Below are 25,262 nucleotides of genomic sequence, written 5' to 3' on the forward strand. Positions count from 1 at the left end.
GTCTAGTTGATATGAGTCAAAGTCAGAATTGATGACGGGTTGTTTTCAGGTCTAAGTCAGCTAATGTCGAGTGAAGTAATGGTATTTTAGATCCAGGCTTGAAATGTGTACCAGATTATTCTAAAATTAATCTCAGAGAAAATTCCTGGAGAAGCTCAAAAAAAATTCTGGTGAATCTTGTAGAGGAATTCCTGTAGAAATTCTAAAAGAGTTCTAAAAAGAATCTCCTAATTAATTCTTTAAAAAAATCTGATTGAATTCATGAAGGGATTAAAAGAAACTGAATAAATTTTCGAAACGAATTCGTAAAGTAATTTCTGGAAGAATATTTAAAAAAATGTACAATGATATTTTTGAAGGAAATCTTAAAAAAATCTCCGAAGGAGTTTCCTGAATATATTTTCAAGCAATTCCTAAAGGTATTTAGGAAGGAACTCGAAATAGAATTTGCGAAGAAATTTCTAGATTTCTACAGGAGTTCCTTCGGAAATTCCTTCAGGAACTCCGGCAATGAATCCAGTAATACCTTCGAAAATTCTTCCAGTAATTCTTTCGGAATTTTCCTTACACATTAGGTCAATACTTTCACATCGTATTCTTTCTTTAATTTCTTTCAAGAAAATCCAAAGACCTTCGGACCCCCTTCGGAAACTCCTTGAGCAACACTTTTAGAAATCATCCCAGGAATTTCTCAAACAATTCTAGAATAAAAGTGATGAGTGTTTCCGAGACATTCTTGAAAATGTAGTCTAATGCGTTAATTGTTTGTGAATGGCAGGTAAAACTCGTCTCGTAGGTTTTCTCAGTACTTTAGCAACTGCAGTAGAGCAGGGCATGATTAGCCTCCACCACCCTGTAAGACCGCATCTAACCACTCACCTTAGTCCTCCAACCCAACACCAGAAGTACCTTCGTTAAGTATCCATTAAGGGGTGACTGACTTGAAAAAGGAGGTCATGAGCCTGGGATGCGGTCGGATGTTACAAAGTTACCAAAGTTGGAAGTTGAAGAGTAGAGATGAAGTACTTGGGACAAGAGAAGGTGTTGAGGGCAACCCCACGGTCTTTACGTTGGAAACCCCAGCAAGAACCGCCGTAATTTCCTGGTTCTGTAGTCGGCCCAATCCGGCATTGTTTCCGCTGATAGCCAATTGCCCTTGTTATTGGTCGAGTTGTAACGAAGCAAGAAGCGAGCCACCCGGCGATACCACCGCCCGGTAAGCCCTCACAGCCACAGAAGGGAGGAACGAAGAAGAGGAAGGAAAGAGTAGTGCAGTGCTGCGAGGAAGGCCAGGGCTCTAAAGACAGATTAACTAGTTGGGATTTCTTTGAAAAATCATCCGGAAACAATTTCGGGAATAGATCCAAAAATCATTTTTAAATTCCTCCTCAATGTCTCTTCGAATTTTTTTTTTTAAGAATTACTTCAGAATCTACCTAATGAGTTCCTTCGGAATTCAAAACTTCTTCCTGGAATTCCTTAGAAAATTCTTCGAATCATTCATTTAGAAATATATTTACGAATTCCTTTAAACATTATCCGTAAAAACCTTCCGAAACTCCTTTAGAAAGATCTACGGAAAATATTCCAGTAATTCTTTCGGATATTCCTTCAAAAATTCCTTTGGAGATTCGTTCTGGAATTCCTTTACAGATTCCTTCGGGAAATTATTAGGGGTTTGAAAATTCGCTTAGGAATTTCTTCGGAAGTTATTTTTTTTAGGAATTCATTGAGGAGTTCCTTCAGGAATTCCACCGGAAATCCCTATGGAGATTATTTCGTAAATACCTTACGAAATTTCTTCAGAAATTCCTGTTAGCGTCGAACTTTATTTCTGAATTAAAATAAAAAAAAAACGTTAATAACAATTAAAAAGAATCAGGATTTTCTAAAAAGTCCTCCAGAAATTCGTTTAGAACTTTCTCCAGCAAATATTTCAGATCTTTCTGCAGGAAATTACTTTGGATATTCCCAGTTTTTTCAGCAACTCTTTCAGAAATTTCTTCGGAAATTCCTCTGGAATTTTCTTCAAAATTTCTTTAAACATTTCTCAGGAAATTCCTTCAGAATGTTTTTCGGTTATACCAGCGGAAAATGCTTTAGAGAATTCTCTTGATTTTTTAGGCATTCCTTTGGGAAATAGTTTGGAAATGCCGTTTGGAACTTCTTGGCATATCCCTTTGAGAAATCTTTGACTTTTTCGTCGAAATTCCATCAAAAATTACTTCAAACATTTTGTTGAAAATTCCTTCAAGGAAGTAATAAAATTCCATCGGAAATTTCAAATATAATTGATAAAAATTACCCTGATATCAGATTTTTTTTCAGAATAATGTTGGCGTACATAATTAAATATTTATGATGAACATATTCAATTTGGCGAGTCACGTGCCCCATCGTGCCCTAGTTTAAATCCACTAAAGATCGCGGATACTCAATAAATAAAACAAACGGTGCAACGAAAAGGAAGCCTTGTGTTTCCAGTGCCTCTAAGCCTCTTATTTCCTGTACTTCATATAGAAATAAAATGACGAATACAATTCTTCGGGTCATTTTTCTTAGCAACGAACAAGTTGGTAGGAATTGTTCACAAGAAAAGCTGTTTCACACTACTAGCTGAGCATTATATAAAAAAATAAAATTCGCCCATAAAGTACATGATAGTACAACATTTATGTAGTGTAAAATAAGGATGATTACTCATGCTTCGATATAACGTACAATTCGATATAACGTACAAACTTGAAATCGATATGTACGTTATATCGAAGTTTACCTGTATAATTCGCTTCAATGGCGCTTATTCAGATTTTTTGAATCTGTTAAATAAGTTTTATACAGCCACTGAATTCAATTTGATTAAATAATATTTGAGAGGAGAGTAAATTTCGGAGTTTATTTATTGTTGTTTTTTTTTTGTGAAAACTCAAATATCAATTTTGTTGCTACCTAGATTCGAACTCCTGATCTCCTGATTCAATGGCCGCTGCTCTGTCTCGGTTTGACATATGTAAATAACAAAGAAAATTATGGATGTGCTTCTTCGCATACCCAATAGGTTGTTTTACTAACGCTATTTTCAGATTCATGCTGTATAAACGTTAGAAAGAGGCCTACATGCTGCTTTCAGCGCATAAGCTTAAAAATTATGCGTTAAGCATTATTTCAACCATCATTCAAACATCTGTCAGCATGTTCTGTGGGCTAACTTTTATGCATCCTCAATCACTGAAATTGTTTTTAGGCAACATTTTCTCGATCTGTATAGATGCTACTCTGCTGCTAATCGTTTAACAGTAGCCGTCAACAGCAATATCGCTTCTAAATGGCTTGTTTTCTTACACTATCTGCTAGCATTAATGACAGCGCTTTGTCAGTTGCTATAAGAGCTGGTGATTACCTTTATAGCTGCATTACAGAAACCAATAGCTAATACACAGCTCCGGCAAAAAAATGGCTGGGTTCGATTCCCGGTGCCGGTCTAGGCAATTTTCGGATTGGAAATTGTCTCGACTACCCTGGGCATAAAAGTATCATCGTGTTAGCCTCATGATATACGAATGCAGAAATGGTATCCTGGCTTAGAAACCTCGCAGTTAATAACTGTGGAAGTGCTTAATGAACACTAAGCTGCGAGGCGGCAATGTCCCAGTGTGGGGATGTAATGCCAATGAAGAAAGAAAGATAAGGTTTACTTAAACGTTGTGTAATCTTCAAAGATACAGAAGTTGCCTAAAAGCTTCGTTAGTTCATTTATAGCGCCATTACGCTATATTGTTAGTGGTAAAACAACAGCGAAAACGTTTTCATTGTGAATGCTACTCACCGTAATATGGGAAGTTGCTAACAAGCAACTCAATTACATACATGAGCTCTTAACCGATAAGCTTTGTTGCTAATTCAGACAGAGCTGTTTTATGACTATATGAAAGCTGCATAAACGATAAAAGATAAATATATTCGGCACAAACTGACTAGCTGATAGATATTTGGGTAATAGTCGAGTTGAAGTTTAAGAGATTATTTGCGAAGGCTTTTCTTTTATTCAGCATTGGCTGCTTTTATTCAAATGTTATACAGCCTTAGGCTAGAAGTTGAAGCTTTTAGCACCAAAATTGTTAGTTGGGAATATTTCGCACTCCCGAAGTCGCCACTTTTGTATCCCGCGCCCGTAGGTGGTGGCCGAACTCGCATGCCGCGATCATTAGCGCGAGAAAACAATTAAACTAATAAAACTCGGACGCCGAATTAAAACGCGTTTTACTTTTTAAAACAAACAATAACAACTGACTTTATTTACATAAACTACATAGACAACATTCATTCACATTTAGGCTTTGGTCCGATTCGCGAATTAAAATAAAATTAAACTCAAAAGTGACAGTTCGGAAATTATGAAATCCCCCGCTCGTAAGAATGGCTGGTGCTACCCAGCAAGACCAAAAAAACATCTATCAAAAATGATTCAATATCTGTCAAAAGTAATCTTGCTCTGCGAGCAGGGTTATTTGGAAATGTTTGAACTGTCACTTTTAAGTTTAATTCGATTTTGATTCACGAATCGGACCAAAGCCTTAGGTGCCTGCCAGAGTAGACGCGTCTACGCGACGTCGCGCGAAAATTCCACGCAAAGGAATAACAATCAATAATAAGGAGCTGTCAAATCGTATGGACGCTTCGCTTCGCTTCGCATTTCGCGTCTACTCTGGCCGCACCCTTATGCGCTGTGTCGACATCATAGGGCGACCAATACAAAACAGTCGCCTGCGAGTCCAGAGGCTGCGAAATAAATCCAGTTTTCCGCGAGCGGTAATGGCCGCCAGCTTGCCTGCGGGTTAGTCTCTGATATGACATTTCTGGAGGTCAACTGCACCCACCTCTCTGAGAATTCTGACCAATGTGGCATAAAAGAAGGTGCTGATTAAGTGAATTCAAGCCTTTTTATATACCACATTGATCAAAATGCTCGAACGGTGGGTGCAGTTGACCTCCAGAAATGTCAAATCAGAGACTAACCCGCAGGCAAGCTGGCGGCCATTACCGCTCGCGGAAAACTGGATAGGACTATTCGCATTCCAGTTGTCCCCAACAATTGCGCTAAAAGGTGTTTTGCGGAGAGCCGGGTGTAACAGCCGGGGTACGATTTTCAACAGATCCAGTCAATTTACTTGTTTCGCGGATGACATGGACATTGTCGGCCGAACATTTGCAAAGGTGGCAAAGCTGTACACCCGCCTGAAACGCGAAGCAACAAAAGTTGGACTGGTGGTGAATGCGTCAAAGACAAAGTACATGTTTGTGGGCGGAACCGAGCGCCACAGGGCCCGCCTGAGAAGCAATGTTACGATAGACGGAAATACCTTCGAGGTGGTCGAGGAATTCGTCTATCTCGGATCCTTTCTAACGGCTGATAACAATGTTAGTCGTGAAATTCGAAGGCGCATCATCTGTGGAAGTCGGCCCTACTACGGGCTCCTGAAGAAACTGCGGTCAAAAAAGATTTGCCATCGCATCAAATGTGTCATGTACAAGACGCTAATAAGACCGGTAGTCCTCTACGGACATGAAACATGGACAACGCTGGAGGAGGACTTGCAAGCACTCGGAGTATTCGAGAGACGGGTGCTTAGGATCATCTTTGGCGGTGTGTGGCGGCGAAGAATGAACCACAGCTCGCCCAACTCTACAGCGAACCCTACTGGGAAGATAGCTAAAGCCGGAAGGGTACGATGGGCAGGACATGTTGCAAGAATGCCGGACAGCAACCCTGCAAAGATGGTGTTCGCTTCCGATCCGGCAGGTACGAGACGGCATGGAACGCAGCGAGCGAGATGGGCAGACCAGGCGCAAAACAACTTGGCGAGCGTGGGGCGTATTCGAGGATGGAGAGATGCGGCCTCGAACCGTGCATTGTGGCGTCAAATTGTTGATTTAATGTTATCTGTTTAGATGTAGACTAAATAAATGAATGAATGAATATAAATGCAGAGCCTTTATCTCCATTATCTTTATGACAATTACCATCGGCGACACCCACCTGGACGGCTCATGAACTCGCTCAATAATACCATTTTCTAACAGTTCCTTGAGTTTCTGTTCCCCTCTTTCTAGTGTTGCGAAAGGCAATTTTCGAAATCTTTGCATAACTGGAGTAACAGATTTGTTTATTGGAACACTGAGTTTCACACCTCGGATACACTTTTTCTACTTTTTCTCTGATGACAGCATTCATCCGGTAGCGGGGATCCACGGTATCAATATTATGGAGAATATAAACGTCCCTGTTTTCAGGGCATTTAAGAGGTTAATGTACCGTTATTGCAGGTTAGAGATCGGTAACTGGTAAAAATTTCAGTCTCCGAGCTCTTTCTGGGGGAATATCACGTATACATACCGAGTAGTAAAGTCGAAGTTGCTAGTGTGGTCACTGATCTGCGGTGACATCAAGGTTCCTGGCACTGGTGTGTCCAAGAATGAGGTCGTCCTATCTGCTCAGGTGATTGATGTTAGGCAAATGAGCCATACGTGTCCTCTAAGAGCACGAGAAATCCACTATTCTGTCCCTATCATTCAACAGGATATCCGATTACCTGGAAAATTAGTAAGTTATGGAAAACCCACAAAAGCTTCTTCGTTGGAAACATCGGTTGATCATTATTGTTTGCCCAGAAATGCTATATACAACTACCCAGTCAGCGATCATTTGAACATAATCAAGTTGAGGTCTCTGATAACATGATGCTTCTTGGGATTGTGGAATTCATCGTCAATGTAAGGAAATCACTTCCATTTTTAATAAATAGTTTTTTTTTATTTATGTACACTTGCTTTGAATTTACAACAAAATATCGCTTTGGCACCGTAGCTATTCGTTTGATTTTTTATAAATTTAAAATCATTCTATGACCCATAAACCTACACTACATTTATTTTCTCATACACATGAGATCCCTCGTAACTCGGATTCCGCTTGTGATTCCCCTTACTGTACCCATTCTGAGTTGTCCTTGGTGAAATGTCTGGCGCGAAAATCATTCGCCCACTGGAATGCTGATGCACCTGTTGAGCCAATCTATCTGCTTCGAATGTTGCTCTATTTACAACCGCCTTAGCATCCACTTTGTGTCGATTGCATTTCTTAAAAAATGCGAAGCAAATCCAAACGACTAGCGGAATCAATGCCAAACCTAGTGGAATCAGAAACAATGCCATCAAACCTGTTACGGTTGTAGTGCTGCCGACGGTGGATCCGTTCGAATGGACCACGTTGACGTATGCATCGGCAGTGTTGACACCTCCATAGTTGATCCCCACGCACACGTAGATGCCGATATCCCGTTCGGATACGTTGTGCAGGATCAGCTTACTCAGATATACATCCTCAGAGAGCGGCTTTTCGCCCGATGACGGAACAAGCTCGTAGAAGTTTTCCAGATATCTGATGGACTTGTCCTGGTTGAAGTTATGATCGCCGAGCGGTGAATTGTTCAAGCTGATTCGTCGGAACCACTTGATCGATGGTTGAACTTTGCTGAAGACCCGACACTGCAGGACGATTTGGGAATCGAGTAGGGCCGTGGTGTTGGCCGGAAGGTTGTCTAAAAGTTCTGGAGCGCCTACGGTTTCGTCCAAAATGGACTCTGTAATGAAAGAGGATTCGTATGGCGATAGATGATTTGATGAGGAACAGAAGCTTACTAATAACGTCCAGCTGGAAGGTTCTTATCAATTGGATGTCAAATTGAGTTTGATTATCCGTGCGGTAGGGATGGATGCTACATCGGTACAGCCCAGAATCGGCTTCAGTAGTGTTGCGAATAAAGAGGGTGACGCGACATCGCCGTCCATCGCAGTCTATCGGACGCCACGGCACCTGGTCCAGATGGTCTCTGTTGGTACATGAACTGCGGTTGTTTCCTTCGCCGCATGGCTGTGGGGAAGGAATAATGTTTGACTGCGGTTTTCAGCACATAAGAATCAGAAAAATGTTGAGGCTAAGTTTATGTGGGAAGAAACATGTATATATCAAAATATTTAAATCACCTTGAAGTACCACCGCACATCGGACGAGTTCATGTGGTCTGCATGGTATTCCTTGATTCCGCATCTCAATCGTGCATCCGATCCCGCAGGACATTGCGTCAATTTGAGAACTGTTTCAAAGAATGAAAAAAGTATAAACCAAATAGATTTCTATAGACATGGCAATTTGTATACTTTCACTGTCACCATAAGTCATCAATGGAGATGAAGACAGCGAAGACGACGACGACGACAACATTGACAATGGGACAGCCGTCCTTGAGCACTCAATAACTTTGAAGAATCTATTGCCATAAAGTTGCAGTACGGTTGTAGTAGCCAGAAGCACGTTGAACCAATTTTGAGGTGGTCTCATATTGTTGTTTTATCTTTGAGGATCATCTTTGAAATGGTATTCTGCAAAAAAGACATGAAAATAGTTCAGAAATTAGAAGATTGTACTTTCAAACACGTTCAACACGTTCATCAGTTATTAACTTATTGGCGAGCGAGAAAAAGTCGAATATTGACTGAAAGCCTAACAGCAATCAAATCTGGTTACAACAACTTGATTGTTACCAAATTCGGTCACATATAAGTACCGGCAACTGATTTGAAACATGTAAGCTATTCGGGAACTAGCTAATTAATAGTGTAATGCTGTTGGCATCATTTCACAACCTGTCCAACTCGCTGTCGAATGTGTCAAGTGGTCATCAAGACAGGCGTCGGAGATTATACACAAGCGTGTGTAACATTTTTAGTGAAGAAGGTGGATGAAATCGTCTCGGGCTTGACTAGCTACTAGTCGAAATGGCAACGTATGAAAATGCATGATATCGTAAAAATAGGACTGGCAGCACTTGAACTTTTTGCTTGCTTCTTATGGATGCAAAATGTAAACAAGTCGAATTGGAACCGCTTTTGACGATTCGATTGGAAACAAGATGGCGTCTTCGCCGATCTCTTATTGAAGTATTTCAAGGCTTGACAGGCCATGTGCGAGACCATGTGTTGGCGCGGCACAATGTGCTGAAGAACAAGCTGGTTTTTAAGAAATAATGGTGTTAAACCCTCAATATTCGAAACATCTTTGTTGTGATAAATGGGCCGATGATTTACACAACAAACAGATTGAAATCTTTATTTGGAACTAATTAGAAACAATTTAAAAAACGCGGCGTGGTTACTGTCGCGGTGGTGGTGAATGCACTCAATGGATGATTATCTGCTGCTGTCGGCTGACAGATCGCTTCCTCTCGTTCGCTCGCTCAATCTGACAGATTGTGTCAGATGATGAGCCCACCGTTCAATATATGGTGCGTTTCAAGGTCGTAGGGTGGTCCTCCCAACACCTCTATGAGATGATACGGCTCATACCTCACGGGTTGTCTTCTGGTTCTCAAAGACTGGCGATGCTGGCTCGGTTCCTGCTAAATAATAGTTCTTGGTGGCTTAACTGGTGTTCGGCGATGAACCTCCCTTGACTGTAGTTCACTGCTACTTGCTGAAGCTGACTGTAACGGTTCGGATGGTTCTTATACTGCTGGTACAGTAGCTGTAGGTTGACTGAGATCGCATGAATCCAAAAGTATGCTGAGCGGAATTTGAGTATACTTGTTTTGCGCTGTTGATGCTAGTTTTTCTGATTCATACCGCTTCTTCAGTTGATTGCAGTCAGTGTGATCTACTAAGGTTCCGCTTTTCCGGTAGCCACACGTTGTAGATGACTCCACCAATCCGTTCTAGTACTTTACCGGGTGCCCATGACCTGGTATCATTTCGATGTACTTTCTGCATCGTAGTTTCTTGCTTTCGTGCCATGCTTATGGTTGAACTGACCTTCTTGCTTTGATTCGGCTTGCTTGTAAAACGGAGTTGGTGGTTTCAGTAGATCCACACTATGTACTAAAAATCCACACATATTTATTGGCAAAAATCCATAGATTTGACTTATGATGTATATCACCGCACACATAACCATTCTCCACGCGAACTACTAATAAAATATATATCCAAATAAACTTTATGTGCGGTCTCGAATTAGAAATTATTAAATTTATGTGTGGTTCTATATCGATTATATTAGGGTGGAGCTATTGCAAAAATTTATGACGGCGACACATATATCTTATATAGATATTTTTGGCAGTGCAGTGATGTACGTAGTTTTCTGCCCAGTAACAGCTCTGCTGGTGACTTCCCTTCAGGTGCGCTACGACAAGGAGTGGAGCGGTAGCACAGAGGGAGTGTCAATAGCTTCGCTGAGTGTTTTTCCCCCCGATGTGATTTTAGGAAGTCCTCGCTTGAATGTGTCGACGAATCTCTCGGCGAGTCCGTTTGACTGTGGATGTTATGGCGGCGTCTTCAAATGTAGGATGCCACTGCTACTGCAAAAGGCTTCAAAATCTTCATTGGTGAACTGTGTACCGTTGTCTGTAACCAAGGTTTCCGGAATCCATTTCTGAAAAAGATCTCACGGAACATGGCCACTGTAGCGGAGGTTGAAATACGTTTGGTAGAGATGACTTCTGGCCACAGTTTTAATGGAATAACCAGTCGTTCGCCATAGGTGAGGCAATCGGAGACAATGGCTAAACTGCCTCAACACTGGTAAAACTGTTGAAGCTGTAGATCGTTGATTTTGGACTGATTTGACGGCCATTCTGTCTTAACAAATTTCTTAACTTGCTTTAATACTCCATCCGACTGTGTTCCTGCTTGAATCATTTTGAACGTGACTGGTAGAGGTTCTACTGATTGCTTGACGATGTCTTCCGGCCCAATCGATGCGATAACGCACTTTTCATTCGGACGGACGTGATTGTTGATCAGGCGAGACAGGATATCAACGTAATCAAAACCTTCCGTACTCACGTATTTGATGTTAAAGTCGTACAGCGCTGAAGTCTGTTGACTGTATATACTGGAATGCCTTTCTTGGAACCAAAAATAGCTAATAAAGGCTTGTGATCCGTCTCCAGTATAAACTGTCGTCTAAAAATTATACGGTGAAACCGGGTTACGGCGAAAATCAGCGCAAGTCCCTCCTTCTCGATTTGGCTGTAGTTGGACTCGGCTGGTGTAAGACTTCTCGACGCATAGGATATCGGTTTCACTGATCTATCTGGTAGCCTGTGGGCAATGTGCGCAGCAATTCCGTAATTCGTAATTTATCCAAATAACCAGAAGTCTTTTCGATGCCACTCAACACTGCGTCCATAATCTGCTGGAATGCACCCGGAGCTGATTTGATACCAGGTGTGATTGACTGACTGGGTATTGACTGTTAGCAGATGCTGATCTCGGGGATTTTGGACGTTTTGGACGGTAAACTGGTTTTGTTTCTCTTTTCACCGTCAATCGCATTTCGTTGGAAAACACGTCAAGTCCCATTTCGTTGGAAAACACTTTTGGGAACTAAACTTGCAGAGACTTTTCGGTACGTATTTGATCACCACTGACCATGTTACAGAACGAACTGATAGGCATGTCCCATAATCCGAAAAGCTCCAGATTGGGTGAAGCAGCACGACACAAACATCTCTTCGATGTGTCACTGATGTTAGCATTGCACAAAAAATCCCGGGCAATATCAAGTGCTTCCTCTGAAGCAGATTTGGCGTTGCATGACGGTAGAATTTCTTGAGGTTGTCCGATTTTTCGCCACAATTTGTCGGAGATGATTGTCATGACGCTGAATCAAACTGCAACCGAACCGGAACATCGTTGATATGGATTTCAACGTACTTCCTCTCCGCTGACTGATGTTCTTCACTGACACAATCTTCACATGCTTAATGTTCTTAGAACTGTACTTTTTCTTCTTGTTTTTACTGCCGCTGGTATTTCCAGATAAAAAACAAAAATAAAAAAAATATCCTTTTGTATGTCCTTTTTACTTGCACTCGCGACACTGATAATCACGGAATGAACAATCGGCAGAAATGCATTCCCCCACACGACCAGCATGGGATTTTCGGTTGATTATTGTACACTTTCCCCCCGGCACATTGTTTGTATTTAGGGTTGGAAGGTCGATCTCGATGAACTGCATTCACAGCACTGAATGGTTGCTGTCTTGTTTCAGGTTCAGTAAACTTTTAACCACTTTTTCTAGAAAAATGTCTTCTGTCTCATTCAATTTGGTAATTCACCTCATACGATTGTCCAAATCTCGACCGCACACAAAAATAAGACATTTAAATTGCTCTTCGGAAAGTTCTCGCAACTGAAATCCACACACGCTTTGTTTACTTTGCACGAATACGACACAAAATCATCCGCATCTTCTTTTGTCGTTTGCAGACACAAATAACGGCAGTGAAACACAGAAACTGGAGATCCAAAAATCGTTTTCAATTTCGCGATTGTTTCACTGATTGTTAACTCTTTTGATAGTCTAGGCAAAATAAAACTTGTGAACCGTTCATGCGCTGCTTGATTCAATTTCCTCATCAGTAATCGGACTTTCGCTGCATCGTCGAGTTTTTCAGCATCTTTGACGAGCAAATCCGGATACCATGTGAACCAAGAGTCAAAGGTACAGCCCTGCTCCGGATCATAAACGAACTCAGTTATGTGTTTCTAGAGAGTGAATCTAAAACGATTTCACTGCTCGACAACTTCTGAATAGCCAGCTGGGTTGCTGAAACCTGCTGAGTGAGTTGCGTCATCGACTACTGCTGCTGTTGGAGGATTTGCATCAGCATCTGGTTGGAATTCTGCGATGCACACAGTTTGAATTTTTGTGTAAATTTACGTTTATTTTGATGTACATATTTGGAGCATCGAAATACATCTAAAATTAAGGTTGATGTTAAATTTACATCACTTTAAAATTCAATTGAGATCGTTGAATTTTACACGTTTGGCTTGAAGGGCGCATTTAAAATTAAATGAATCTGAAATCCAACGGAATGTAAAATCCAACGGACGACAACGTTCGCTCCCACTGCCCACTCCCAAATACAATTAATCTTAAAATTGAATGAAGTTTCATTTTTCACTACTTTATTTTACGCTTCAATGAAAACATAAATATTTACAATTATATCAAATATATTAATTGGTTCAATATGATTTTGAGTGACCCGACAAACTCAGGCAGGAATATCTAATTATTCAAAACACATCCGCGGAATGGTCATAAATCGAAATTCAGAGCCGCAAGGTCAAACGAATAGGCTGCAAAATAAATATTAAATTATATTTGTCAGAAATTAAATAATATTCAACAAAACTATTCTTACCATTCACGTAGCTACTGCGTTGCTTACATTACATTTGTTCACAAATAAGCCGTTTTCGAGACACAATTCAGAAACTCTCGATCTCAATGCGATAACGACTTCTGCTTCCATATTGTTTTCACATTAAAAGTAAACGGGTTGGAATTTACACGATCGTGTAAAGTTAAAGTTTAATTGATGGAGAATTAAATGCATATTGATGTATTTATACATCAATTGAAAAATAAATAATGATTCGTGTAATTTTATATCTTTTTCAATGCTCTTAATATGTGCATTGATTTCGATGGAAATTTCAATTAAATAACAAATTCAAACACTGTGTTTTTACGACTGGGCCTGTTTACATGTCGTTGAAATTTAAATATTTTTTGCTGTGTGAGGCACCGCAAAGCAGGCAAAAACCTATGGTTACCTCGATGGTTGCTATGGCCTGTGGCTGGAAAGTCTTTTTACGCCGGCCTGCCCCGTCTGCAGTAACGTCCGACTCCCTCTAACAGCGATACGGTTATCCTATTTTATTACTCTGGTTCTTCTTGTTCTGTTGCAGCATTTGCTTCTCTACATCTCTACCTCATAGATCCGTAAAGCTGCATCAAAAATTCACTTTTTTCGCTGAATGCGCAGCTAGCTGATTGCAATAAAAGCGCTCTTAGGCCGTCCACTGCTCATCTAAGCTACCTCCTTCTGGAACATCCACTGTCCGAATTCCAAGTTCTTCGACGGAAAATCTCTTCAAAAGTGGATCTTCTAATCGGTCTTTGATGATTCTTCGCCCGAGCTGAATCCGATCAATTGGTAGTCGGATCTCGCCAATTAGAAAATGATAGTTAGACGCGATGTCAGCGCAGCGCTGCGTTTATTCCGGACATCAAGGAGGCTTCGTCTCAATTGTCGGCTCTATTTCCATCTCCATAGAACTAGAACTAGCAGCTACATACTAGTCCCACCAACAGCATGCGGTTCTAGAGCTGTGTGTTGAACGCTGCTGTAGACGGGATAAGTGGACGTGGGTGGACTCTCCAACCGACGATGGAGGGATAGCCGCAAATTTGTATGCGTGTCTTTCTTTAAATGGTAGCGCACTGAAAATCGAGTCTGAGTAACAAATAAACATCTGCACGTCATTTTTCTACGGCTTTTTGTCATTATTATCAATAGAAGTAGATTGAAAAGCGCAAGAAGCACAATCACATGGTGCGGTGTCTCTCAAGCATTCATTCGATTCTTTGGTTTGAAGCGTGGAATCTGATTCGCGGAAAAATAAATCACCATGCGTATGGATTCTTCGAACTCAACATATTTTTCCACCGAGCGATGGCGACTGACAAAGAAGCCAAATTCAGTCGATGGGCAAAACCTAGGCGTGATTTGAACGTTTTATGTTGTTTTCTTAAAAAAATCAGCCGCATGCATAGCTTCAATTGATGTGATTTCATAACCGTTGTATTGTTACCCATGAATCCAATTTTGCTCAATATTAAAAAAAAATCGTTTCGAAATAATATTTTTCATTAAATTATGGTCCATTCATTCAAGTTCAAATAACAAAATTCTCAGAACATTGATGTCATGTTGATAGTACAATCCGTAATCCTGACCACATCCATTGTAGTTACTCCGACCTGAATTCTCCGCCAACATCTCACAAATGAGACGAAAGTGGCCCCACGCGGCGGTTGCGGAAATGAATTGGTGCTCGTGTTGTTTAGGATATGCTTGTTTTTTTTCTTCAGGTTTTCCGGAAATAAATAACGATAAGGATACGACCGCAAGTATGATGGTGGAAGCTCTCTCACTCTAGTGGACCGTTCTAGTGGGTGTTTCACCCGAAACATGCTTTTGATTTATGGTGGCCCTTTGCCGTTGATGTTAACTCATAACCACGATAATTTCAAGAGGATCCATTCACAGTTAGGGAATTTGTGCCTTCCATTTTACGCAATGGTTGATATGGTGAATTGGCCGTAACAAAACTAGATCTAAAATTATGAATTTTTGTACTGTAAATATTATCAATATGATTGAGATTTTCTTCTATTTCAAGCTGACATTAGTTAGCTAGATTGTTTAACTGTGGCATGAGGTAAAAATACCCATGGAAATCGCTACAACTATAACATTAATGCAGCCGTTGCTTAGCTAGGGCATAATAACCCATCTCCCACCCCTTCCCCTAAAGCACGAATATCATCGATTCTTTTTGCTAACATGTGTGTCACTGCATGCTGAATCATCAAATTTGCTGCAATCTGTGCAATCATTTTTATGTCCGTAGGCTGTGGAAGACAATAAGCAAATTTATCTCCATCTTTTTATATGCAATTGAGTTTGTATTTCCTGTGAGACAATATAACTCACGAACGGCTTGACCAGTTTGCAAGATTTCCTCACTAAAGCATTTAATAGTAGCGACATAGAGGTTCATGCTCTTGGACTTCATCTCATAGCTTCAATATTCATCCCAGAAAAAAAAACAAAGTGATGAAAAGGTATCAGGGTTCGTAATGCTCACTCAATCTCAGGAGCACATAATTTTCCCTCACGAAAGTTTTCGGGGATAAATCGCTTTTCGGGAAAGAAAAACAGCCTGGAGAGTGATAACAATTTTTCGCTCACTTCGATTGCCGCTAAACGTTGGTTTGCTCTTTTTCTTTCATATTCGAGTCTTTTCGTGGCATCATCAATGCAAATGGTAGTACCTTATGAGGAACAAATAACTTAACGCTTTCATACAGATAGCGTGGTGGTGTGGATAAAGTAATCGCATCCCCACAGCTATTATTGTTACTATTCTGGGTTCGAATCCCGGCGCGGCCATACAATTTTGTAATTGTGCTGCGATAATTCTCGCGAAAAGTGAGTGAGAAGTAAAAGTAATGAAACGAAAAAGGATTTTCATCTAATTAATAGGCAAGATTTTCGTTTATCTTCCAATGGCAATTCTAGAGAAAATATTGATGGGTGAAAGATGATCGTCAACATAGACAACGAAACAAGATTTTCCTTTGGCCCGAAAAACGCTTGCTTTGGTCTCATTGAAACGAAAAGTCAAAACCCTGAAAGGTATTTAAATTGTTTCTTATTTTTGTGATTTTTTTTAGTAGTGAGCAGAGCACGCATGATAGCAAAAATGAGCGACGAAATTGCTGCCGTATTTCTTTGTTTTGCGATGAGATGAATATATGTTCAGTGAGATGGAAAACGGAAAGTTCACCATATCGAAACCGCCTGTAGTATAATCGTTAGACGTTGGTGTTTATTCGCCGATTAACCTTTACGATACCAGCAGACGAAAACGACTGAAAATTATTTTTCAATTTGCTCTCATTTCGTCAATGATCAACCGATTTTAACGAAACAGGCATGGTTGGATCGGAAATTTGATATATTTTCAGGAAATGGCTTTAGGACGTGAATTTTTGTAATGGTTCTGGATTGAGGTGGCCAACCTAAAGCCGGTTGCGGTGGGAACCCAATGAGAACATTTACGGATTTGATCATATTGGTGTCGTTCGACGGCTTAAAATTCGGGGTTTTACTAGAATGAGCGATTCGAACTCATGCCGAATATTTCCAAGTGAATTTGGTCACACTCAGATGGCCAACCTGGAGCCGGTTCCGGTGGGAACCCAATGAGGACAATTACGGATTTGATCATATTGGTGCCGTTCGAAGGCTTATAATTCGTGTTTTTTCACGAATAAGCGAATGGTGAGTACTTCAAAGTGAGTTTGGTTACAATCAGTTGGCCAACTTGGAGCCGGTTCCGGTGGGAAACTAAGAGAAAATTTACGGAATTGAACGTATTGGTGCCGTTCGTCGGCTTAAAATTCGTGATTTTTTATGAATAAGGGATTGGAACTCATTCAGTGTGTTTGTTTTTCATGACCTGGAACCTTGAATCGTTCCAGTTGATGACCCAATGAGGACATTTTAAAAATCGAGCTTATGGGTGCTAGAGCTGTGCGCATATTGAAATGTTATCGGCGGCGACGTGATAGACCATTTTCAGTCAGCGACGGCGGCGTGGCGAAGTTCCTCCAGGAGTTCCTCCGGAAGTTCCTCCAGGAGTTCCTCCGGGAGTTCCTCCATTCCTCCGGAAGTTCCTCCATTCCTCCGGAAGTTCCTCAAAGAATTCCTCCGGAAGTTCTTCAAGGAATTCCTCCGGAAGTTTCTCAAGAAATTCCTCCGGAAGTTCCTCAAGAAATTCCTCCGGAAGTTCCTCCAGAAAGTTCCTCAGAGAATTCCTCCGGAAGTTCATCAGAGAATTCCTCCGGAAGTTCCTCAAAGAATTCCTCCGGAAGTTCCTCAAGGAATATCTCCGGAAGTTCCTCAAGTTCCTCCAGGAATTCCTCCGGAGGTTCGTCAAGGAATTCCTCCGGAAGTTCCTCCAGGAATTCTTCCGGAAGTTCCTCCAGGAATTTCTTCGGAGGTTCCTCCAAAAATTCCTCCTGAAGTACCTACTGGAATTCCTCCGGAAGTTCCTCCAGGAATTCCTCCGTAAGCTCCTCCGTAAGTTCCTCCAGGAGTTCATCACGGAACTCCTCCAGAAGTTACAATGATAACAGGATCCCAGCAACATGCTTCCAGGAAGAACAAGAATCACGGAAAAAAGGGAGTGGATATGCGAAGAACTAGGAATATGAGATCACAAGGACAGGGTTTGAACTTTTAGGAGCAGACGGATTGGATGGAAACAATTGGGATCGGAGTAATCGGTATGATAAGTTTTTTTTTCGTCGCTCCATGTACCGCGTAAAAAAACCGCGTTATTAAAAAAAAAACGACGTACAAAAAAACCGCGCTGTTTTAAAAAAACGACGTAAAAAAACCTATTGGGGGACTTAGAAAATTTTATATGTTGGTGCCTACTGGGGACTTGGCAAATTTTAAATTAAGACTTATAATGGACGGGGCATTTTTTTATGCCGGTGCCTACTGGGGACTTAGCAAATTTTAAATTCAGACTTATAATGGACGGGGCTTCTTCCTATTTGTTTGCTAAGTGTTGTTTGTAGGTCATAGTACGCTAGTATGGATCGTGTTATGGTACATGGTTTTTGTGATATGAAACCAGTATGGATCGTGTTATGGTACATGGCTAGTATCGATCGTGTTATGGTACATGGTTTTTGTGATATGAAACCAGGAGATCTATAAAGATCTGTCCTCTTGTTTCAAATATGGTACATGCTCTGTGTGACTCATAGAAAAGATTGTATTCAAAGCCTAAGTTCTTGGTCTTCCAAAAAAATTCCGAAACAAGGCCTTAGATCTACACGCGAAACCAAAGATCTGTCCGCCTGTTTCAAATATGGTACATGCTTTACGTGACTCATAGAATCGATTGTGTTCAAAGCATAAGTTCATGGTCATCCAAAAAAATTCCGAGGTAAGGCCTTTGGAACTATACGCGTAACCTAAGATTTATCAGCCTGCTTCAAATATGGTACATGCTCTACGTGACTCATGAAATAGATTGTGTTCAAAGCATAAGTTCATGGTCATCCAAAAAAAAAAAATCCGAAGTAAGGCCTTTGGATCTATACGCGTAACCAAAGATCTATCATCCTGTTTCAAACATGGTACATGCTCTGTGTGACACATAGAATAGATTGTGTTCAAAGAACAAGTTATTCGTCATCCAAAAATTTCCGAAGTAAGACCTTAAGATCAACAGACGTAACCAAAGATCTGTACGCCTGTTTCAAATATGGTACATGCTCTGTGTGACTCATAGAATAGATTGTGTTCAAAGCCTAAGTTGTTGGTCATCCAAAAAAATCCCAAAGTAAGGCCTTTAGATCTACACGCGTAACCAAAGATCTGTCCGCCTGTTCCAAATATGGTACATGCTCTGTGTGACTTATAGAATAGATTGTGTTCAGAGCATAAGTTCTGGGTCATCCAAAAAAACTCCGAAGTAAGGCCTTTAGATCTATACGCGTAACCAAAGATCTATCAGCCTGTTTCAAATATGATACATGCTCTGAGTGACTCATAGAATAGATTGTATGCAACGCCTTAGTTCTTGATCTTCAAAAAAAAAAAAATTCGAAACAAGGCCCTTAGATCTACACGCGAAACCAAAGATACATGCTCTTGGTGGTGTAGTATTGGCTTTATTATTAGCATTAGCATTAGTATTGAGCAATTGGGACAAATTCGTAGGTGGTACAAGCCTGGATTATAGGATACATTTTCTACGTTCTATATCCGGAACGTGGTGGGGTGCTCACCCGGAAGACCTCATCAAACTCTATAGAACGACTATTCTCTCTGTTTTAGAGTACGGCTCTTTCTGCTTCCTCTCAGCAGCTGATTGCCACCTAATTAAATTGGAACGAATTCAATATCGTTGTTTGCGTATTGCCCTTGGCTGTATGCATTCAACGCATAACATGAGCCTGGAGGTGCTTGCTGGAGTCACTCCTTTAAAGCACCGTTACTGGGAACTCTCACTTAGAATACTGATCAAATGTGGGACAAGTAACACACTTGTCTTAGAAAATTTCGATAATATCCTTGAACTGATTCGTCAGTCAAGATTCCTGAGGGTCTACCTCAACTACATATCGACAGATCTCTGTCTTCCATGTTATAATCCACCTCGAGTTAACTTCATCAACGACAGTTCCTCCATTGAATACGATCTGTCCATGAAACATGCAATTCAAGGAATTCCAGATCATCTTCGAAATCTTTCAATTCCCTCTATTTTTTATGAAAAATATGAACATGTCAATTGCAATAACAGATATTTCACTGATGGTTCTCGCATCAACGGATCCACTGGCTTCGGTGTCTTCAATGTAAATTCAACCACCTTCCGAAAACTTCAGGAACCGTGTTCGGTTTATGTTGCTGAGCTGGCAGCAATTAACTTCGCTTTGGGGATTATTTCCGATCAGCCCATAGACCATTATTTCATCTTCTCGGATAGTCTTAGTTCTATCGAGGCACTCCGGTCGATGAAACCAGTTAACCACGCATCTTACTTTCTTACAACAATACGAGAGCAGATGCGTGATTTGGTCGAAAGATCATTCAAGATTACCTTTGTATGGGTCCCATCCCATTGCCTAATCTATGGCAATGAGAAAGCGGACACGCTAGCAAAGGTGGGCGCAAAGGAAGGTGAAGTTTATGATAGACAAATCTCGAACAACGAGTTTTTCCCATTAGTCCGTCAGAGTACTCTTCAAAATTGGCAAATGAATTGGTCACACAACGAACTTGGACGGTGGCTATTTCCTATAGTTCCTAAAGTTTCTGCGCGAGCGTGGTTCAGAGGTGAGGACTTGAGTCGAGGCTTCATTCGCGTGATGTCGAGGCTTATGTCCAATCACTATTCACTAAACGCACATCTGTACAGAATAAACCTTGTCGATAGCAACTTATGTAGGTGCGGAGCCGGTTACGATGACATCGATCACGTAGTTTGGTTCTGCTCGGAAAATGACGCCTCCAGAGAGCAATTATTGGATACCCTTGTGGCCCGAGGTAAACAACCCTTCAAGGAAGTAAGAGGTGTATTGGGAGATCGCGATGTGGATTATATGCAGGCCATCTATGCCTTTCTTCGCTCGGCTGATATCAAAGTCTAATGCCCGTGTTTTTCTCTTTCTCAGTTTTTTCTCCGTTCGATTCTGTTTTTCTGTTCCGTGTACCACAAAGCCCTGGCCATCCGGAAGATGCTCCATGCCGAACAAAAATCGAGCACGACGCCACGCAAAACCGTTTCCAACGTCAAATGCCCGGATGAGCAGCTGGAATAACCTAAACCCATATTCCTACCCCGTCCGTCCTGAATTAAGTAATTTTTAACCTTGAGTCACCACGAGTATTATGGTCTACGTCCCTTTTCCCTACTAACTGTTAATGATAAGATGATACTGATTGTAAAAATATCATACTTAAGAATAGCGGCTCCGCAAAGTGTCACACACGACTGAGCCTACCAAATAAATGAAATGGTTAAAAAAAATAAAGCCTGGATTATTGTATAAGAGTAGCACTTTCACATTCATCCGTTACCACAGATATTGATTTGGAGCAGGTACCATATTTGAAACAAAGCCAATAGATCTTTGTTTACTCGTGTAGATGTAAAGGGCTTACTTTGGAACTTTTTTGGGATGACCAAGACCTTATGCTTTGGACACAGTCTATTCTATGAACCACGAAGAGCATGTACCATATTTAAAATAGGCTGATATATCTTTGGTTACGCGTGCAGATCTGAAGGCCTTACTTCAAGGATCTCTTGGATGACCAAGAATTTATGCTTTGATTACAATCTATTCTGTAAGTCACATAGAGCATGTAGCATATTTGAAACAGGTGGATAAATCTTTGGTTACACGTGTAGATCTGAAGGCCTTACTTCGGAAATTTTCTGGATGACCAAGAACTTTGAACACAATCTATTCTATGCAACACACAGAGCATGCACCATATTTGAAACAGGCGGATAGATCTCTGGTTACGCGTGTAGATCTCAAGGCCTTACTTCGAAAGTTTTCTGGATGACCAAGAAGTTATGCTTTGAACACAATCTATTCTATGAGTCACACAGAGCATGTACCATATTTGAAACAGGCTGTTAGATCTTTGGTTACGCGTATAGATCTAAAGGCCTTACCTCGGAAATTTTTTGGATGACCAATAACTTAGGCTTTGTACACAATCTATTCTATGATTTACGCAGAGCATGTACCATATTTGAAGCAGGCGGACAGATCTTTGGTTACGCGTGTGGATCTAAAGGCCTTGCTTCGGGATTTTTTTGGGTGACCAATAACTTAGGCTTTGAACACAATCTATTCTATGAGTCACACAGAGCATGTACCATATTTGAAACAAGAGGATAGATCTTTATAGATCTCAAGGCCTTATTTTATAGATCTCAAGGCCTTATTTCAGGAGATTTTCGGATGAGTTTGGGCATAGATCGGAACACATTGCTGGTTTCATATCACAAAAACCATGTACGATCCATACTAGCGTGTTATGACCTACAAACAACACCTAGCGAACAAATAGGAAGACGGGGACGAGGCCATTTTAAGTCCCAATTTAAAATTTTCTAAGTCACCAGCAGGCACCAACATATAAAATTTTCTAAGTCTAACCTATTGGGGTTTTTTTTACGTCGTTTTTTAAAATAGCGCGGTTTTTTTATACGTCGTTTTTTTTAAAATAACGCGGTTTTTTTTACGTCGATACCGCGTAAAAATATCTGCGTAAAAAAACCGCGCAAAAAAACGCGTAAAAAAAACTTCAGTGTATAAGTTTATCCGGAAAACCATGTTCATGCATTAAGTGCCATAGCCGGTATCGATCTATTTTATCATAAAGCTTTGAAGTCGATAATAGATGATGTGTGGGAACGGTGTACATCGCGGCATTTCTGAAATATCTGGCGTATATCGAACAACTGGATCGTTGTAGAGCGACTGTCGCCTAGTAATGCCTTGTAAACTTTATTGCAATTAGTGTTAGTCGACGGCATCAAATATCTTGTAGGTGGCGTTCAACAATGTAATTACGCGGTGGTTGCTACAATTCAGCTTGTCTTCATTTTTGTAGATGAGACACACGACACCTTCCATCAACTGCTGCTACATCGCCATTCAAGGGATCTTCGTAATGTTGTCGCCACCTCTGGATCACCTCACATTCGTTCGTTATTTGTCTACACATAGCAGTCTGCGACTCGCGGCCCTGAACATGCTTCATAAACATCAGAAGAAAACCATCACGAACATTTTGTCTTTGCTGAACTGCTTCATAATTTTGCGATCAATTATTCATGCGTGATATATCTAATTGTCTATGCTTTAACCCATACGTAAATTTACAGTACGAGAAAGGTAAATAGCAGTTCTATTCTATCCGGGCTTACTCGGTTTCGCTGGTTGCACAAGCACGCAAAATCGATAGATAAGCACCGAACGATAAGAGATAGCTTTGCAGCGATGGTAGCCGCAACAGCCCCTTGCTCTTCGGTGGCTTTGCCATAGTCTGCTACGCGACGTTATCAGGACGACCAACAACGTCGCCGTTGTTTATACCGAGACTCGAGAGCGTTCGAAGCTTCCGAAGAGTTGTTTGTTCACTTTTTTTTTGCCACCGCATTTGAAACCGACTCGGGGTTTGTTTGATCGGAGCGGTTGTAGGGTTGGAATCTGAGGCACTATTTAATGGGCAAGACTTTCTCACTACACTAAGCGGTTTACCGATTGTTCTCAACTATTCAGGCTAGCTTGGCATATGCGGAAGGATTCTTCATGACACGGAGGCAGGTGCAGGACAATAATTTGATGACCATTTCACACGTAATCTGGCCGTTATGGGGCTGCAGCTGCTGTTGGTGATGTTCGTTTTATGATTATTGGCGATAACAAACACGTGTTAATTGGTATTCTACTTTTATGGTGCAGGGTAATAATCGTTTGCAGTTAGTTTAAAGCTAATTGTTTTTGGATCAGACATGTAAGAATGAAAAAAGTCCAGCCTTGTCAAATTATCTTCACTAAAATGTACGAGTCAAATAGGTAGTATGTGGAAGCATTTATATATCTTCCGTTTCTAATGGGGGAGATTAGGTAAGGAAAGACAAACCTACAACATTATTAAAAGGTTTGCACTTCCTTTGTAGATTTGTTTGTCTCTTTCTTTACCGACGTAGTATCCCCAAACCGGAGTATTGCTGCCGCGCAGTTTAGTCTCTCAAGCAGTCGTAGTTCGTGCTTTTCCAACAATCGCAGTCGATTTTGTTTAAGACCGTTTTGCATTTAATACACGCAATAAAAAATATGAAAAAACTTTATTCGATTAGTTAAACGGTCAATAGATGGAGAAGAGTGAAACAAAGAATAAGGCTAGGCAAGTTGAAAAATTACGAACCAGGGATTTCAGCAATCGTGACTCTACTAACAAGCACTTATTTCATGAGCATAGATGAACTAATTGTTTCTCTTAAATTAGTTATGTCGCAAAACACTATCAGATTCCAACGACACATACCTGCAGCGCACAATTCTACCGGGAAAATTAACACATTTCGCGGAGGAAATTAGCAAACTCGCTCGTAATTTCGCGTTTCGATCGAACCGACGGTTAAAATTAGACTGAAACTCGGGACGTAAACATAGACAATTTTTCGCCGTTGTACTCTTATACGGCGGGTCCGTGTCTCGGACAAGGGTGGACGCCAATGTGTGGCGGGAGGGAAGCAATCGCAAACTCACACACTTTACTATTATTGACTGGAGATTTATTGATAAATATAATGCTCTGAGCCGTGCTCCCGTTCAGCTAAATACATCTTTGATGGAGAAGGGACGCACGCACGTGGTGTGCTGGGCGCGCGCGCTGTGGAAAATGTATACAAACAAACTCGAACGCGTGGATCGAGCGGAAACGGGTTGAGCACATCTACATGACCGTGAAGAACGGTTTATCAGCTGGTTACTTGCCGGCTAACACCTTTTCAGTGCTATTTTCGATGTTCGACGACCGGCGGGATGGCGCAGTGGTTCTTAACTACTATACTTTTCGTTACTCATAGTAGGCTTTGCCTAATTGTTCCGCTTCTAACGTAGTTGGCAATAAAAAATCCGATAAAAATACATTCATGTCAGAACGAATAATCTAAAAACTAGCAATAAATGTTGGATTGGAAGATATTGAAAATATTCAAATCTTGAATAGCATTTGTTTGAATTGAATATTATGTTTTGCATAATATCAAATTGTTTTTTACAGTTGGTAAAATAACAATTTAATTCCATACCAAATCATCTAAGATATTGGAAAACCCACGAAATAAATTTAACCGATTGATCCCAAAATCAAATCTAGGAGATTCTATAACAATGCGCCATTGGAAAGGCGATCTAACATAGACATCCTTTCCGTGCTCGATCAGTGCTTTTCCTCACGAGAATCGGTTTTATTTTATAGGGTCAACCACGGCAT

The 25,262-nt window shown here is 40.8% G+C and overlaps 1 protein-coding gene across 2 annotated transcripts; it reads right to left on the minus strand.

Annotated features, from left to right (window-relative positions):
• Positions 1-6,803: 6,803 nt before the first annotated feature.
• On the minus strand, positions 6,804-24,467 carry LOC134209378 (fibroblast growth factor receptor-like 1). Of its 2 annotated transcripts, none has more exons than XM_062685390.1 (5): positions 24,309-24,467; positions 8,218-8,439; positions 8,044-8,153; positions 7,699-7,930; positions 6,804-7,640 (listed from the first exon to the last, which is right to left on the minus strand). In XM_062685390.1, exons 2-5 carry the CDS (start codon positions 8,396-8,398, stop codon positions 6,916-6,918), a joined length of 1,248 nt encoding a protein of 415 aa, XP_062541374.1. In that variant the 5' UTR covers positions 8,399-8,439; positions 24,309-24,467; the 3' UTR covers positions 6,804-6,915. The 2 variants fall into 2 exon arrangements, with proteins under 2 accessions (XP_062541374.1, XP_062541428.1); XM_062685444.1 differs by having other exon boundaries at positions 24,189-24,323.
• Positions 24,468-25,262: the final 795 nt, after the last annotated feature.

This window comes from Armigeres subalbatus, chromosome 1, assembly GCF_024139115.2.
Source record: "Armigeres subalbatus isolate Guangzhou_Male chromosome 1, GZ_Asu_2, whole genome shotgun sequence".
Lineage (NCBI taxonomy): Eukaryota > Metazoa > Arthropoda > Insecta > Diptera > Culicidae > Armigeres > Armigeres subalbatus.